Source organism: Sciurus carolinensis, chromosome 2, assembly GCF_902686445.1.
Source record: "Sciurus carolinensis chromosome 2, mSciCar1.2, whole genome shotgun sequence".
Lineage (NCBI taxonomy): Eukaryota > Metazoa > Chordata > Mammalia > Rodentia > Sciuridae > Sciurus > Sciurus carolinensis.
In genome coordinates, this window is record NC_062214.1 from 13251386 (window position 1) to 13268973 (window position 17588).

At 44.3% G+C, this 17588-nt stretch overlaps 1 protein-coding gene across 8 annotated transcripts in view; it reads left to right on the forward strand.

Moving 5' to 3' along the window:
* Nucleotides 1-17588, forward strand: part of Elmo2 (engulfment and cell motility 2) — a 39321-nt gene that overhangs the window by 12319 nt on the left and 9414 nt on the right. For 7 of the 8 annotated variants that reach the window (XM_047539927.1, XM_047539931.1, XM_047539928.1 and 4 more), the window contains 6 exons: nucleotides 774-824; nucleotides 4068-4249; nucleotides 5858-5957; nucleotides 7382-7533; nucleotides 9928-10006; nucleotides 13029-13079. In XM_047539927.1, the coding sequence (XP_047395883.1) occupies nucleotides 774-824; nucleotides 4068-4249; nucleotides 5858-5957; nucleotides 7382-7533; nucleotides 9928-10006; nucleotides 13029-13079 (615 nt within the window). Of the gene's footprint in view, nucleotides 1-773; nucleotides 825-4067; nucleotides 4250-5857; nucleotides 5958-7381; nucleotides 7534-9927; nucleotides 10007-13028; nucleotides 13080-17588 lie in introns of those variants that run through there. The other variant, XM_047539934.1, reaches the window with a different exon arrangement.

Sequence of the window (17588 nt, forward strand, 5' to 3'; positions counted from 1 at the left end):
AGTTATTTCCTGGGCAAGAGACAGTGCAAGTCCTGCTCTCCTCCAGTGTCTGGGAAAAGGTGACTTTTACTTCCTGAGAGCACAGGGTACTTGAAGAGGCACTCAGAAGGAACAAGCAAGAGAACCTGTTTGAAGAGTATCAGTTTCAGTTAAAGTCATTCCTCAGTATCCACAAAGGGTTGGTTCTAGGATGTCAGGGATGTCAAACCTGTGGGTGCTCAGAAGGCACAGTATTTGCATATTAAAGACATATCCCCTCATACATTTTTGTTTTCAATATAAGGGATCCAACCCAGGGATGCTTTGCCACTGAACTATATCCTTAGACCTTTTTATTTTTTATTTTGAGATAAAGTCTCACTAAGTTGCTCAAACTGGCCTCAAATTTGTGATCCTTCTATTTTGGCTTCCCAAGTAGCTGGAATTATAGTCATGTGCTACCATGCCTAGCCATATCCCCTCTTACTTGAAATCATCTTTAGATGACTTATAATACCTAATACAAAGAAAACACTATAAATAGGTGTTGTATTATACAGTTTACAGAATAACATCAAGAAAAAAAATCCCACCTGTTCAAAAGCAGCTTTCCCCAAACATTTTCAAATTGCCATTGTTTGCATTATCCGTGGATATGGAACCTATGGATAAGGAGAACTGACCATACTTTAAAAATGAGCACAGTTCTTGTTTATTCAAGTTGCCTATACTGTGTTAATATTTTATTTTAATTGTTTTTTGTTGTTTTGTTTTGTTTTTTCTTTGTTTTCCAGACTCGCAGTGACATTAAGAATGGGACAATCTTACAATTGGCTATATCCCCGGTAAGTATTCTTCCTTGTTTAAGAGTTTATTATAAGCACCATGGGCAAGACTGACCTAGAAACTAGGACTATGGTGATTAAAAGTAGATCTTTGCTCTCACATCCTCCTTGATAGCAAACAAGCTAATATGGTATACCTCTCACAAAAATCTCGAGAGGGGTTGCTTAGGGACCTGTGGGAACTCAGAGAAGGACCATCTTCTCAGCCTGAGGGTTTCCAGAAAGCCTTCCCAGAGAATGGGACACAGCTGAGATGCTAAAGGATAAGCTAGAATTGCTAGAGAAAGAAGAAAATGAAAGTTTCCGAGCAGAGAAATCAGGATGTCAAGGGGGAAAGCTGTGCTGTGTCTGGGAAGGCGGAGTGCCGGGCGGCTGGAGGGTCTGTGGCAGTCACTGAGGAGCTGGGTACTGAAGCTGCTTGTATATCCTGCTCCCAGTCCACCAGAAGGAAGTGGTGACATTGGAGGATTTTAGGATGCAAGGTACATTCTGCTTAGATTTAAATTTTAGAAGGACCACTTTCATGACAGTGTGGAGGATGGGCTAAAAGAAGGAAGGCTGGTGGGAGAAGGAGTGCCTCAGTGGCTGGTGAGGAGCATTAGCGTCCCAGTGAAGGCCACTGGACATGAAAGGATGGACCTGAGAAATCCTTAGGAGACAACCTTGATGACTTTGGTGAAGAACTGGATGTAGACGGCAAAGGGAGAATCCAGGATGACCCTTGACCTTAACCCTAACCCTAATCCTGACTTCTGCAAGAGCAGCCCCTTAAAGGTAACTAAAAAAGCAACTGGAAGAGAAGAAAGAAAATCTGGAGTGTCAAGTGACTTGTTAGCTGAAGGCAGGGGAGAGAGTCAGGATGGAGGAAGGTGTGGTTTACGGTTTGTAATAAGCAGAGAGGGAAGGTAAACTGAACAGAAAAGCTGTATGTTCAGAGGTCAAGAGCACATAGGATCTTCAAGAAACGGTGCTGACCAGGTGTGGTGGCACACACCTATAATCCCAGCAACTTGGGAGGTTGAGGTAGGAGAATCACAAGTTCAAGGCCAGCCTCAGCAACTCAGAAAGGCCTTAAGCAACTTAGTAAGATCCTGTTTCAAAAAAAAAAAAACAAAAACAAAAAACCACAATGGGTAGTAGTTAAGCTAACTGGTGCTTCAATCCCCAATTTAAAAGAAAAAGAAACAGAAACAGTTCTGCTGGAAAGAGCTGGTGGCCAGATTGTAGTGGACAGAATAAGAGGTAAAATATTAAGACCTTATGTCTACCAGTCTATTAAAAATTTTGGTTTTAAAAGGAAGATGGAGAATGCAATAACTCAAAGGGATGTGGAGTCAAAATATGTGCTTTTAAAAACAGGTAGAAGGTTGATGTGTTTCAGAAATCATAGTTTGACTTAGTGAAAGGTCTCTCTCCTACTCTGGTTCCCCATCACCCAGTTCTCCACTTTCTGACCCTTCATAGTGGTGCAGTTTTGTGTGTCCTTGAGACTGTGTTAAGATTGAAGGTACAGGAAGGAGGAGTAATAGAATAGGACCTTCCTGCGTCAGGACACGGAGGACCTAAAACCAGGTGCTGGGAACCACCTTGACTGCCAGGCCCATGAAAAAGGCCTCCATGGTGGTGCAGCTGGGGCCACAGTTGTAGAAGTGCTGCCAGGAAATCAAGGGCGTAATGGTGACTGCATTCTTGGTGAGTGAGAGACTAGTCCATCTGAAAGAAGGGCCGCGTGGAGGAATTCCACCTGACACAGGACACTGTATTTTGCTGAATGTTTTGTGTATGTCGTATCATTTAATCCTAATAATCAGGGAGATAGGCCCATTTTGCAGACAGGGACACTGAGGACTTAGGTGAAATAATTTGCCACTTGTCATACATAAAAAAGTAGTCCCATCTGGCTCTCTTCCTGTGTGACTCTGGGCCAGTTTTCTCACCATTGTGTTTTCTGCCTTCTCTCCTGAACTCTTCTCATCTTAAGGACTTCATTCTCTTCCTAAACTCTGCTAATTTAACATGACAGTTTATGAAAGTACCAAAGCATGTTGTAGACCACTCACATGGAGTAGTTGACTTTCCCAGAAGCTCATCTCTCTGGAGCAGGAGGCAGCAACCCAGAAATGCTGTCTCTGGAGGAAAATTGACATTTGGATCAGAAATTTCTAAGCATGGTATAAGCATTGCTCTTCAGAGCAATCCTGTGGCCTTTTCTTGAGTGCACTTTCTCTCCACTGTGGGAGTCAGAGGGTTTGTGTATGACTGAGAATGGCGTGCTGTCTAAGAGGAGAGGGGAGGGGAGGGAGAGTGGGCTCAGTCCAGCTGCCGCCCAACGGGGCTGCAGTCACTTGCTTAACAGCATGAGAGCAAAGGAAGACTGGGAGTGTTTTTGCCCTCAAGACTCTTTCTTCCCTGCAGACAACATGAAACTAAAAATATAGAAAGATGTGATAGTGACTATGAACTTACTAAGTTCAGCACAAGGAAAGAGGAGTGAACTCGAGAGGAAGAAGGATTTTAACTGTGGCTTGTGGGAAGGAGGCCAGATCCTACTAGGAAAAGTCTATGGCGGAAGGAATTGTCTTCAACATATCATTTTCCTAAAGCTGTTTTGAAATGATTGGTATCTGACTCTTAAAGTTTTTAAGAGGACTATTACATTGGGGAACAATCATATGGACTTTGAGAGAAAGTTTTTAAGAAAAAATACCAGGCTTATCACATTTTAGGGTTAAAAGGGACCTTAAAGATCATCAGATTGAATTCACTGCCTAGTACACGAGTTCCTTCTGTGGTGTCTGACAGATGGTTGTCCTGGTTCTTGTCAATTGCTTCCTGGGACAGAGAGCTTAGTTCCTCAAGAGAAAACTCTTCTGCTGTTTAATAGCATTAGTTAACAGAAAACTCTCCGTTAAACCAGGGTCTGTTTCTCTTGCTTCTTGCCGTAGAAAGGGGATCTCCCAGACTCCCATATCTCTCTCTGTTTCCTTGATAGGACTGTTTTTTTTTGTTTTGTTTTTAAATTCATAGACCAAAGGGGTACGGAAAAGGTACAGATAACTATAGATTGGTCTCAGCATACTGAAATTCCCTGATTAATCCTATAAACATGTATCTAGCAGTGTGAAAATCCAATTCTGCTGGGGACTCAAATGTCTACAGAAAAGCAAGCCCCTGTGAGCTATCCACAGAACGGTAACCTGCCACAGAGAGCAGATGGCATGTATTTTGTCCCTGGTCTCACAGTCCCGGGCTGCACGCCAGCTGATGGAGAGGACCCAGTCATCCAACATGGAGACCCGACTGGATGCCATGAAGGAACTGGCCAAGCTCTCAGCTGATGTGACTTTTGCTACTGAGTTCATCAACATGGATGGCATCGTTGTGCTGACGAGGCTTGTGGAAAGTGGGACCAAGCTCTTGTCTCAGTGAGTATTACCGTAGTCGTCTTCTGCAGGATTTCAGTCTTACCTACACTCTGCAGGGCCTCCTGTTCTCGTTTCCACTGAGTTAGATAAGAATTTACCAACACCTTCTGTACACAGAGCAGTGTGCCAAGCACTAGAGTCCACACAGGGTCTGATTCACTGTCGTGATCCTACATCTTAGGGTCTGTCTGTGCTCTCATAAACTAAGTAAAAATACAAAACAGTACTGTGCCAAGGGACTCGTCAAAACAGGGACCATAAAAGCCAGGAAGAGAGAGGTCTGCCCATGACAGACCTGCTAATTCATGGGAAGTGCTTGGCCTGATGAGGGTTAGTGATCAGACTAGACTGCTCATTATCTCCCAGGATGGAGGACCGTTTTAACAGCCCTCTACCTGCCTTCCTCCCTCTCCAGGCACCCCTCTCCCACGTCCACACGTGAGCATGCAAGCATGCATGCCTTCCTTTGTGTTTGCCACAGCTTTCCTTACCATTTGCCATCCCTTGCCACACACTGTCTTAGGGAACAGAAGATCCAAAACTCAGCCATACCACAAGCATCTTTACACTTCTTCAGAGTTAGGCAGATGTGGTGGGGAGCAATGCCTTGTGATCAGTAGTAAAGGGCAGAAGCTTAGGTGTCCTCCTAAGCCTGTGGAGCCTAAGCTGGCATGCAGGGAGTTAGAAATCTTCTCTCAGGTGATGGATCAGCTACTGAAATTTGTCATCAAACTGAGGTATTTTGTTTTAAGTCTCCATCTTCCAACTGCACTAGAGTCCTGAAGCCTTCGCCTGCTATAAGCACTGACACAGGAGTTCTGCGGCCTTCTGAGAGTAGAGGGTTAGACCAGCCCTTAGTTTCTACCTCTTCAGAATGGGGATAATGCCTGCCTTCCAGTAGCATTGTGAGGAGTGTTGTGGTTAATATGTCTGAACATGCCTGGTAAATGGGAAGATGGTTTGCCACTTCTAGTGCACTGTACAGATGCATGAGGGATTAAATGCGTAAGGAGAGACAAAAGAGAAAACAGTTGAATTCTTATTCTCCACCAGCACTACTGTAGTCGCTCTGCATACATCATCCACTGCCCTCACCACAACCCATGAGCTCAACTCAGTTTTACAGAGGACAGAGTTGAACTTTGAGAAAATAAGATGTCCCTGTTAGTAATTGGTTGAACAGGAACTGAACCCATGCTCAGGCCTTGTGTCTTTCTCTTGCACCCTGCTGCCTTTGGCCTAAAGGTTAACATGGGACATAAGGTTCCCTGGGCTCTGCCAACAAGCATCAGAGTTTGACAGGGGTCTGATGTCTTCTTTGTTTTGGGAAACAGATGAGTGATTCTGTATCCCTGAGACGAAACAACACAGAGAAGGCAAGCCTAATTACCCAGCTGCGCTTTTTCCCCCCGATGGTAGATACCTGGGCTGAATCTGCTCCACATCTGACCGGGTGTGCATGCAGGCAGTTACAGTTCCTTCAGCTGATTTTCCCTGGGGTGTTTACATTGAATTCTGTCCCTTTTGTGCCTGCCTTCACACTGTGTTCCGGATCTGAATCTTTGTATTATTTTGTGTGTGTGTGTGTGTGTGTTGCACATGTCTCAGCTACAGTGAGATGCTGGCATTCACCCTGACTGCCTTCTTAGAGCTCATGGACCATGGCATTGTCTCCTGGGACATGGTTTCAGTCACCTTTATTAAGCAGGTGAGGCTTCCAAAATCCTGTCTCTCTCTTCTCCCTCAGTTGCCAGTTGTCCTCTGGGCTCAAGGGGAAATACAGGCATTACAGCCTATTCACTCTGGCCAGAATCAGCTTTGTGTTCCCTAGGGCCAGATTTTTTCATCCTCAAGCTCTGGTCTTTTTTGACTCCTAAGAAATGTACACCTTGTTTTATAGACGTTCCTCAACTTAAATGGGTTCCAACCTGATAAGCCCTTTATAAGCTGAAAATATTATGAAGCCAGAATGCACTTAATATGCCGAATCTGCTGAACATCATAACCTAGCAACACAGTACAATGTACAGTTTTGGTTATTTACCCACTGATTGTGTGACTCTAGCTTCCACTGCCCAGTGTTATATGTGAGAGAGAGTATTGTCATTGCCAGCCCAGGAAAAGATCAAAGTTCAAAGTTTAACTTCTTTTGAATGCCTATCACTTTCCATCATTGAAAAACTGGAAAATCATAATTTGAATCATCATAAGCCAAGGACTGTGTACTCTTGGGGCCTGCATTGAAAAGGGGGCCAGCATCTCAGAACTGAATTATGGTCCAAGTAGAATTGGTTGTCATTGAGACTCAGAATAAACCAGCCAGTCAACCAGTGCTGTCCCAGTCTTCTGACTTGCTCCCTCAGATCTCCCTCAATCTTTGAATAAGAAAATGTGCATTTCATTTGCAAATTTGCATTCTATATCCAAATCTGCAGGCTAACTGTTTGGATTGTCAGATTGAAGACTATGGGTAAAAGGGAGGTACTTCTGGTTTTACCCTCCTTTCTTCTACCAGAAGGGGCAGTGTCAATTCAGAAGACTGAACTACAGCCAGTGAATAATATATCCTCTGACCTAGAATTTCCCCCATTATTGGCTTGGGACATTGGGAACTTTCAAACATTGGAGGCATGTGGGCAAAAGTGAAATGACCATATGTCAAGGATATTATAATGGGGGTTGAGAAGAGGGATTATATTAAAAGACTTCAAGGTCCTTTCAAAATCTGTGATATTCTAAATGTGATTAGGGGAACGTATATGTCAGAAGCAGAGTAAATGGAGATAAAACAAGATCCCAGTATCAGTAAATCTTTCGCTTTCTACGCTAACTTTCTCATACCTGAATCCTTGATTTGAAGAAAAGGATTGAGCTCTTAGATTTTGAGGAAGCACAATTGAATGAATACTGTAATCTGCAATTGAGATATTTGTGCCTACGGAACCCTGGCACATTGGCCAGGGTACCATAAACCAGATACCACTGCCCACCTAGCCACAGCAGCCCACATGCAGGCATGCCTGAGGAAGGTGCCTCTGGGCTAGTACAGATACCTCAACTGCTCACCTGCTCCACTGCTCAGCTTTCTTGGGCCTTGAGCTTCCCAACCGATCTGCTCCTCTCTCGGTCTAGATTGCAGGGTATGTGAGCCAGCCCATGGTGGATGTGTCAATCCTTCAGAGGTCCCTGGCCATCCTGGAGAGCATGGTCTTGAACAGCCAGAGTCTCTACCAGAAGATAGCAGAGGAAATCACCGTTGGACAACTCATCTCGCACCTGCAGGTGTAAGAGACCCTACCCTGCCTCTTCCCACCCGTCTGTTCCGATCTCCCTGCTCTTTCATCTTCTAGTGTGACCTCTGCTTTTCACGTATTCGGGCTGTACTCATCCCTTTGCTCATCACCTCTTGTACACGACTTTCAGAACACCCCCCCCTTGATTCAAGCCTGACCACATCATGCTCTTGTCTGCCCCCAAGGCTACAGTGGAGGTTTTCCCAGTCTCCCCTTACCACCTGGGGACCAGACAGAATTACATGCTGCTTGCTTCTCCTGTGGACCTAACAGGCTCCGTTTGTACCTATGATAGTTATATTTACATGTCATACTGTATCTCTATTATCTGTTTTCCATCTTAACTAGGAGCTTTATGAGAAGAGGGACTGATCATTTTTATGTCCCTGGCTTTGATTTAAGTAGAAGCTCAGTTAGTATATGTTGGGTAAATGCTTGCTGAAAGAATAAGGCATGATTTCAGGATACCAGTTCAAATCCAGTCCTCTGCCTTCAGCAGGTTTCCTAGTTAGTCTCTTTTGGCCTCAGTTTCCTCATCTCTGGATTAGGGTCCCACTTCCCAGACTGTGAGGACAAAGGAGATTTTAAAAAGGCCTAACATTGTGACCAGCACAGGTTAGATACTCAATAAATTCAGGGTGTTTTGCTTTTGTGTTTTTTAAGATTTTTACATCCTAAAACATTTTGTTAGATACTAAAACCAGATGGCAAATGAACCCTTTGGAGTACCATTTCTTTGCTGTCCATTCCTTTTTCTGCAGTTTGATCCAGGCTACACAGTTGAAAGGACTGACTTCCCAGCACCAGGGCGGTAATGCTGATCCCCGGCTATGCCCAGGAGGCATGGTTCCCTGTCTGGGAGTTTACAGCAGCCCATCTTCACCTAGTTTTGCTCCTGACCTGTTTTTCCTTGCTAATCCAAGTAAAACAAAAGCACAGTGATCTCTTTGCACCCCTAATTTTACCTTATCACCTTGTTACTTTTAAGGAATTCTTCAGTAATACCTTTCAAACCCGAAGAGCCAACAGGGTTGATTAGTGAGAGGGGACATTATGGCACTGGATAGAGTTAGTATTTTCTGGTGACCTTGCACCTACCTCTCTGTTCCTTTGTATGTGATTTGGGAATATCCCCAGTTCCTTCCCTGAGGACAAAAGAGGACCATGGCACAAGTTAGAGGTCTCTCATGACCACTTTCAACCCATGGCTGATACCAGCACATTCCTGTTCTTCTCTGTGGACAGGGGCCACTTAGTACCCTCCATTAGAGTCCTGAGTGCCCCTGCCTGACCAGGAAGCCCATCAGCCCCACTGGAAAGAGAGCCACAGGATGCTCCCACGTGGCAGGAGACATCAAGGGCCGGGATTATAAGATTCCAGAAAATGGTTACAGTTATTTTGTTTAAAATAAAGTAGGATAAATTTGTAGCCATACTTTAGAAAAGCACAATTAAGTACCTTCTTTGCCTGTCAGCCCACCTCAGACATAACCACTGTTAAGCATTAAATATTCCTCTAGTCTTTTTTTTTTCTTTTCATATTTTTAATAAAATTGGGATCTTACTACACATATTATGTGTATGTTGGCTTTTTTTAAAAATAAATAATATATCTCGAACATTTCCCCATGTCAGAGATTCTTCTAAAAAGGTAGTTCTAAAATTTTTTTGCATCCCAGTCACCTTTGAAAATCTAATGCCAACTATATGGACTCTTCTCTCTTTGAAAAAAGTATCACATAGTTAATTAAATACACAGAATAATTTCTGTGCCACTTCTGGGGTTCACAGTCTCTAAGCTGATCCCTGAATTAAAGGTTAAGAATCTTCACCCTTGCCAGACAGTAGTGGTACATTCTGATAATTCCAGTGACTCAGGAGGCTGAGGCAGGAGGATCACAAGTTCAGGGCCAGCATCAGCCACCTGCTTGAAACACTGCATGAAAATAACTGGGGATGTGACTCAGTGGTAGAGTGTTCCCTGGGTTCAATCTGTAGTGCTACAAAACAAACAACCCTCTAAACCATTAAATGAATTAATTTTTTAAAAAAGACAAAGAATCTGTATCCAAAAACATGATTTTTAGTAACTACTCAGGATTCTGATATGTAAAACAGTTGATAATGAAAATATTTGGATTGCTTAACATTCTTTGCTTTTCAATAATACTCTAGTAAAACATCTGGTCATAAATTGTGATTATTTTCTTGCATAAATTTCTGTTGGTGGAATTGCTGGGTCATGAATATGCCCAGTTGAAATTCTTTTGAAACTCAGCCCCAGACTGGGATTTGTTTGCAATCTATAAGTGATTGTTTTAAGCCATCTGTGAGTATCGTCTTGCTCAGTCTTGTGATCTCCCTCTGCTTCTTCTGCATTGACAGCTCCAACCAGGAGATTCAGACCTACGCCATCGCACTGATTAACGCACTTTTTCTGAAGGCTCCTGAGGACAAACGACAGGTCTGTGACTGTCTTTCCAAACTTTGTATTTGGGCTTCTCTGAGAGAATTCTCACTCCACCCAGTCTTTGCTCTACAGAGAGCAGAAATGCAACCATTTCCCTGAGTTCCTCCTAACCTTCTGTGGTCAGCGCCCAGCAGGGTGGCTTTGCTAAGCAAGCCCCGGGAAAGAGAAAGAACTGTGAGGGGAAACTAGCTGGGTCTTAGATCAGAGCAGGACTGAAACTTTTTTCTTCTAAAAGGCCAGAGTAAATATTTTCCACTTCATGGACCAAACCATCTCTGTGCCAACTGTCCAACCTGGCCTTTGAGGCCAATAGTAGCTGCAGAGGGCAGGCAAATGAATGTGTGGCTGTCTTCAGTGAAATCTTATTTACACAGACAGGCAACAAGCCTAGTATGACTGCAGTTTGCTAACTTCTGGGATAGAGGATCAAGAATAAGGAAGGGGAAGACCCTCTTGCCACCTCTGTTGAGTTCTACGGATCTCGAACAAATGGGACTTAGCACCAAGTTTTGTGTATAAAGGTTCTCTGACCCAGATTCTATATGTCTCTCTTCCTCTATTTGTTGTCTGTGACAGTAGGCAAATCACTCTGCCTCTCCATTTCCTCTCTCATATCAGAGCAGCAACAGCTAAGGATGTCATGAGGAAAACAAGACATCTGTTATACAATGAGGGAGCCAGAGATCAGCTGAGCAGTAGAGCAGGCACTTACCTAAGAGTCAAGGGGCCTGAGACAAACTACTTTTCCTGCCTTTGTTGAGCAAATGTTTTAACCTCTCTGGGTCTCATTTTCTCTTCCTGTAAGACGAAATGACCAGATTAGATGATCTCTGAGGGCTCTTCCAACACTTAACTTTCTAGGTCTCTCTGATAAAAGCCCAAGTGGTGTACATGTCAATATCATGGGCTCCATAAACTAAAGTCCAAGTGGAATGGCCAAGCTCTTGGTAGACTCTAGAGAGAGGAGCAGAAATATCTGTGGTTCTGTCTGTCCTTGTCTGTCCTGGATGGTGTGGCTCTGTTAATCTCTTCCTTCCAAGTCCTTGTTTGAATGTAAGCTGAAGCTCATTCCGTCTGCTTCTCTCTGTGCTTTTTGCTTTCTGCCGGCAGGACAAGCACCTTAATCCTCTAGACCTGCCTGTCACTGTAAGTAGCACCGCTATGTGGAAGGGGCCCTGACTCTCTTCCAGGTGGGGAGGTCAAAGCTGGGCAGGACTGTGTGGGTGGATCAGGATGTTCAGGCCATGCCAAAGCCCCAGGAAAGGTTGGGAGCTATAAATCTCATTAGTCAGGACACTAAGGGAGCTCTGTAGGTCAGCATCACAGGAAGGACTGAAGACAGGCCTGCCCCAGGGAATGTGGCCCAGTCTTTCCTTGGCGATTTGCCTTGCATGGTCTGTGGTCAGCGAGGAAAGTTGGATTTAGAAGTAGTCTGTGACCCTCATCCAGATGATGCCACAATATATCGCCTCCCAATTGGCTATAGCAAAAGGGTAAAGGTAAATCCACGCCCTTTTGAGGAATTTGAAAAGACTCAGTTGACAAAAGAGAGTTTGGATGTTTATATCTTGGTTAGAGAGAACCTTCAAGAGGTCACCTTTACAAGATAGGAAAGACAGTGAGTGCTCCCTCCTGCAGCATCAAAGAGTCTTTGGTATGGTGTGAGAGCTTTATATTCCAGCTCCAGGCCACAATCCATACCCACTTTGTGAGCTGACCACAGTAAGGTTTAATCTCAACTGACCTCCTGTAGCTACCAAGGAAGTTTCTAGGTCACCTTCCTCCTCTGCCAGCCAGCATATGCTCAGGGGATGCGAAGTAAAACTTAAAGCTCCTGGTGGTATTAGCCATCTGGGTCATGAGTAGAAATTTAGAAATGAAAGAGGAATGCCTTTCCGTTTGAGAGAAATGACAGAGATCACAGATACTATAGCATAGGAGAGATGTGTCAGCTCCTTCAGGCTCATTGACTTAGAATTATCTATAAAATTAAATGAAGGCAGCAGTTTAGAAAGTAAAGTCATACTAATTAACATTAGGAAGAAGTAATGGCTGACATTGGAAGAAGGAGATGGCACAATTGTGAAAAGCTGTCAGAAAAATTAAAAGCATTGTAATCTGGGACCATTTTGTTTAGGGAAAATAGCTTCACATTTCAGTAGCTCTTTAGGGTAGTACAGTGTCATAACACAGAATAATCACTGTTCTTTTTGATGAATCCGAGTCCTTGGCAATGATTAAATTATAACCATTGTAGTCTCTTCAGAAATAATGTGTATAGTTCTTAAAGATTTGCATAAGAATGATCAAAATAATAAATGCTTAAAATTTTGCTCCCTGGAAGATTCATTTATGTGGGAAACTTTATTTCCTGGGCATGCTAAGTAAATAAATCATCACTGTCGGAATTTAAGCCAAATATAATAAAAAAGGTAAACCTATCAGGAGAGCACATTGCTCTCTAAACAAGAGAGAAGCGAGGGATAGCTTTCTGTTTTAGGGCACCCATGTCCAGCCCTGACTGCTGGGAGCTGGAGGAGGTGCAGGCCCAGAGCCCTTTGCTCAGTCTGGAGCCAGTGCTTCACCAGAGATCCTTCCTGCGGGGCAGTGGCCTGGCTGATGCCTGTGGCTGGGGAACTGTCATGCTGCTCGTGCTCTGCGTGCAATGTCCATTGCCCAGCATCCTTGTAACTCTGGTGTCTCATCGTCCATGTCCTCCTGTGAAGACGATGTGGTTGATTGTGCCATTAGGTGGAAAGACGATGTGGTTGATTGTGCCATTAGGTGGAAAGCTCTATTTGAGTTAATTTGCGCTCATTTAAAAAAAAGAGGAATGTTTTGGAGTGTAAGATACATTCGATGGTCAGTAGATTTTCTTCCACTCACCCACTTTTTGTTGGAAAGGAGAGGAAATTTAAGGAAGGGGGGGAAAAAACTGACATCACCTTCCCCTTGATACTAATCACAGGTGTGTGCCAACCATCTTTCCTTATATTTACTTTATTTTTTTCCATAGGATATGGCCAATGCATTTGCGCAGAAGCACCTTCGATCCATAATCCTGAATGTAAGCCCCTAAACACATTGTATTTTGTTACTAATGTTTCGTTACTATTGATAGCAATTATACCTATCATTATAGTATTAGGGCACCCAGAGGGAATTTAATAGGTACTAAACCTTTTGTTTTAGTCATCTTTTTTGCTGTTATGCCCAAAAGACCTGACAAGAACAATTTTAAAGGAGGAAAAGCTTATTTGGAGGCTCACAGTTTCAGAGGTATCAGTCCATAGACAGCCCACTCCATTCCCTGGGGCCCAAGGTGAGGCAGAACATCATGGCAGAAGGATGTGGCGGAGGAAAGACATTCAGCACACACACCTGGAAGCAGAGAGAGAACTCTCCACTCAACAAGGACAAAATGTATACCCCGAAGGCATACCCTCAGGGACCTACCTCTCCAGCCTCACCCTACCTGCCTACTGTTACCATCCAGTTATTCCCTATCAGAGGATTAATGCACTGATTCAGTTAAAGCACTCATAACCCAATCATTCACCTCTAAACTTCTTTGCATTGTCTCACACATGAGCTTTTGGAGGACACCTAATACCTAAACCATAACACTTATTTTGGCTTTTTTACTATGCTGAGGGTCAAACCTAGGGCCTCATGCACGTTAGGCAAGCACTCTACTGCTAAGCTGCATTCCGCAGCCCACTAAACTGTTAAGATTTTCTCATAATCCTCTGTGAGCAGAGTTGTCTCTAGGAAGCCATCCCACCAGGAATTCCAGCACTTCAAGAAGGGACTAAAGGCAGCTCTACTGCTTAACTGCCTGTTGCAACTCCAGAATGTTTATCCAGAGGGCATATGTTAAAACAGGCACAAAAACTCGGGTGGGGGGGTGGGGGGAGGCATTTACCTATAGTCCCAGTGACTTGGGAGGCTAAGGTAGAAGGATTGCAAGTTTAAGGCCATTCCTGGGCAACTTAATGAGACCCTGATTCAACATAAAAAGATCTGGAGATGTAGCTTAGTGGTAGAGCACCCCTGGGTTCAATCCCTGTACCTCGAAAGTTAAAAAAATAAATAAATAAAGAGGAAAGCAATTCACACTGATCAGAAGCCTGAATCGTGTAGGGTACTGACAGAGATGAATAAGAGTGTGTGCTCTCAAAGTCATTTGGTCCAGTAAGAAAAGCAGTGATTGTAGCCTGGTGTGGTCAGTGCTTCTATAGAGATTTGGGGTCTTAGAGAGAACAACAGGAGCGATGTATCCTCACCTAGATTCAGGGTGTCAGGAAGCCTTTAGAGAAATGTCTTTGGGTAAGCCTTAGAGGACAAGTAGGCAAACCAGGAAGAACAGGATTTCCAGCTGGAAGGGAACACTGTGTGATTGGGTTGGGGTAGGGCAGGCAGCACAAGGACCAGATCAAGTGAGACCTTAGTCTGAGGACAATTGAGGGGATTTACTCAGAGTGGCAAGATAGCCAGGTTTGCATTTTAGAAAGACCACATGGAAAAGCTGTGTTGTTTTCTGAGGGGTGAAGAAGGGAGGAGAGGAAAATGGACTTGCTAGGCAGGGATCTAGAAAGACAGTCCTTTCTGTTACCGTGGGGCGATGTGAGGTGCAGGAGGACAGAAGTGGGCGGGAGCAGAGCCAAGGACCTAGATTAGAAGGAAACAATTCTGTCAGCTGTCAAAAACAAGGGGAAACTGAGAGACCAGAGTGAAGAGAATAAATGAACACTCGGGAGTCAAGTGTTAAAAAAAAAATGCTGAACATGGACTGTGGAGTTGACCAGGCCCTGCTCTGAGATTTTCCAGACTGCTTTGATCTTGAGTAGTTCACCTCACTTCTCTGGGTTTTGATTTGTTCATCTGGATGCAAAGACTAAATGAGGTGAGCATGTGTACACACAGACACAGACATATACAGCACTCAGCAGGGTGCCTGGCACTTGGTAAGCCTCCGCTATATGGGCAGAACAGGAAGCAGTGGTGACAGAATTCAGGAAGTAAGCCCTGAGCCCCTATGAAGAGGAGCACTCAGTTATGAATTTGCAGCCTGCAGGCTTCACCTTGCAGAACTTTCTCCCTCCTGCTGTGTTCTCTGTAGTGGTCACAGCTCAACCACCAGCCCAGGAGGAAGGGCTCTAAGCTAATGCTGGACTGCAGCCCCCAAGTGACTGGGAGTGCACAGGTTCTCATTGCATGGCTGCCCACACACCTGAGCAGCTCTCTAGGCACCCTCATCTGCATCTGGTGTTGAGGGTGCTCTTCCAGGGAAATTTAATTATGTTTGAGACTTACTTGCCTGAATGGGCTTAGAAAATCAGCTCATTTCTGGACATATCTTGTGAACAAGCAAAAATTCCAGAACTACAGAAAATGATTCAGCATCAGGACTTAAATGACCTACCAGGAAATGGTTAATGCATGCTCACTGAAGACCAGGGGTTTAACTAGTTAAGCCAGAAAGCTTAGGCCTTGAGATGGTTGGCAGTCAAGTAAACCTTCAGATGAGACCTCCAAAACTACAGCCATGTTCTCCATGCCATCGGTGGCTAGAGTAACTAACTACCTTTCCTTCGTGGTGTCTCTTTAGTTTGTGAAAGGGGATTAAAGTGAGTGAAAAACAGAAGGGGGAGAAAGCAGGGTGGTAGCAAAAGGGAAGAGCAGAGAGGAAAAGGCTCAGTGAGCAGAAGAGATGTGGAGGCAGGCAAGAAACGTCAGAGGCAGAGAAAGCTTGGGCACAGGCAGAGCGAGGAAGAGAGCTCATTCTGGGGAGATAGGGCTGGGATGAGTCTCCCGTTCAGAGGGAGGGTGGGGGCAAGATTGGCTCAGACGCACTGGCACACTCTCTAGTTTGTGGAAGTGTGATCCAAAATGGTGGCCACCTGGGCACTTGAAATGAGTCTAGTGTGGCTGGGAAATGAATGTATAATTTTAATTTCAATTAAATTTAAATACTCATACTTTGCTGTGGCCAACTAAACTGGGTAGCATGGATCTAGCAAAGGAAGAAAGCAGAGTCACAGCTGGGGAAGAGGTCTAGCGCAGCTGGTGGAATTAAAACTTTATTTACATGTTTAACTTTAAATGTTCTAGTTGCAACATTAAGAAAGGAGTAAGGAATGCCAGGTACAATGGCATACACCTATATTCCCAGTGGCTCAGGAGGCTGAGACAGGAGGATCACAAATTCAAAGCCAGCCTCAGCAACTTAGTGAGGCCATAAGCAGATTAGCAAGACCTTTCCTCAAAATAAAAACTAAAAAAAAAAAAAGCAGTTAAAAAATGGGCTGTAGATGTGGCTTGGTGATTAAGTGCCCCTAGGTTCAATCCCTGGTACCAAAAAAAAAAAAAAAAAAAAAAAGGAGTAAAGAAAACTGAATAATAAGGTGGCACATGCCTATAAACCCAGTGATGTGGAGGCTAAGACAGGAGGATCACAACTTAGGGAGACCTGTCTCAAAATAAAAGAATTTATAAAGAGCTGGGGATGTAGCTCAGTGGTGAGCACTTGCCTACTAATTGCATGACCCTGTATCTGATCCCTATTTGGCAAAGAAGAGAGGAATAGGGGCAATTAAGTTAATGATATGGTTTATTAAACCTAAGATACCCAAAACATGATTTCAACATGTAATGAATAAAAACTATTACTAATGACATATTTTACTTTTTTTTCATACTAAGACTTCGAGTTGTGTACAATTCGACGCAACACATTGGCTTAGACTAGCCACCTGTCAGGTGTTCAACAATCACTGGTGCCTAGGGGCCACCAATTGGACTGCAAAGGCCTATGGGAAATTAATCTAGAGCCAGAGCAAGCTCTACAGAGAACTGATCTAAAGCTCCAGGGAGCTTTGGAAAGATAAACGTTGAGAGTTAGATGCCTCTGGAGAGGGTGGCATGATAGAGCTTTCTGTGCTGATGTCCTGAACAACACATGCATGACAGCCACTAGTCACAGTGGCTGGGGCGACAAAGAGGTTGAATTTTTAACTTAAATAGGTTTTAACTGATTTAAATATAAATCACCACCACATTGGACAGCACAGCTCTGGAGACAGGGCTGCTAAGAAGAAAACCTGAAGACACAGCCATGGGACATGTGGGAAACTGGCAAAAGTCATTTGAGCAAGAAAGAACCCACAGTGACAGGATTCAGGATGGTGGGCGGGGCCAAGTGGGGGAGCAGGGAGAAGCACAGGGAGCAAGGAGGAAAGAGCAGGGTTTCCTGGGAGGGAGAGCAGGACGACGAGAGGCCAGTAGGTAGGAAGGTCCAGCGCGCAAGAGGAAGCCGCTGACAATGTGAGCAAAGACAGAACCTGAAGCGAGGGCGGGTATCCAGGGCCAAGAGAGGATGGGGGGCACAGGATGGGGGGGGGGCAGAGGGCCCTGTGGGGGGTCTGGAGGTGGGACATACACAGGTGATGGGAGAGGGGACAGGTGGGGGAGAAAAAGGAGGCACAGGGCAGTGTAAGGAGTTGGACAGGAGAGGTAGATGCTTATTTGTGTAGAGGCTCAATATCATTTGAAGAAAGTGGTTTTTCAAAAGCTT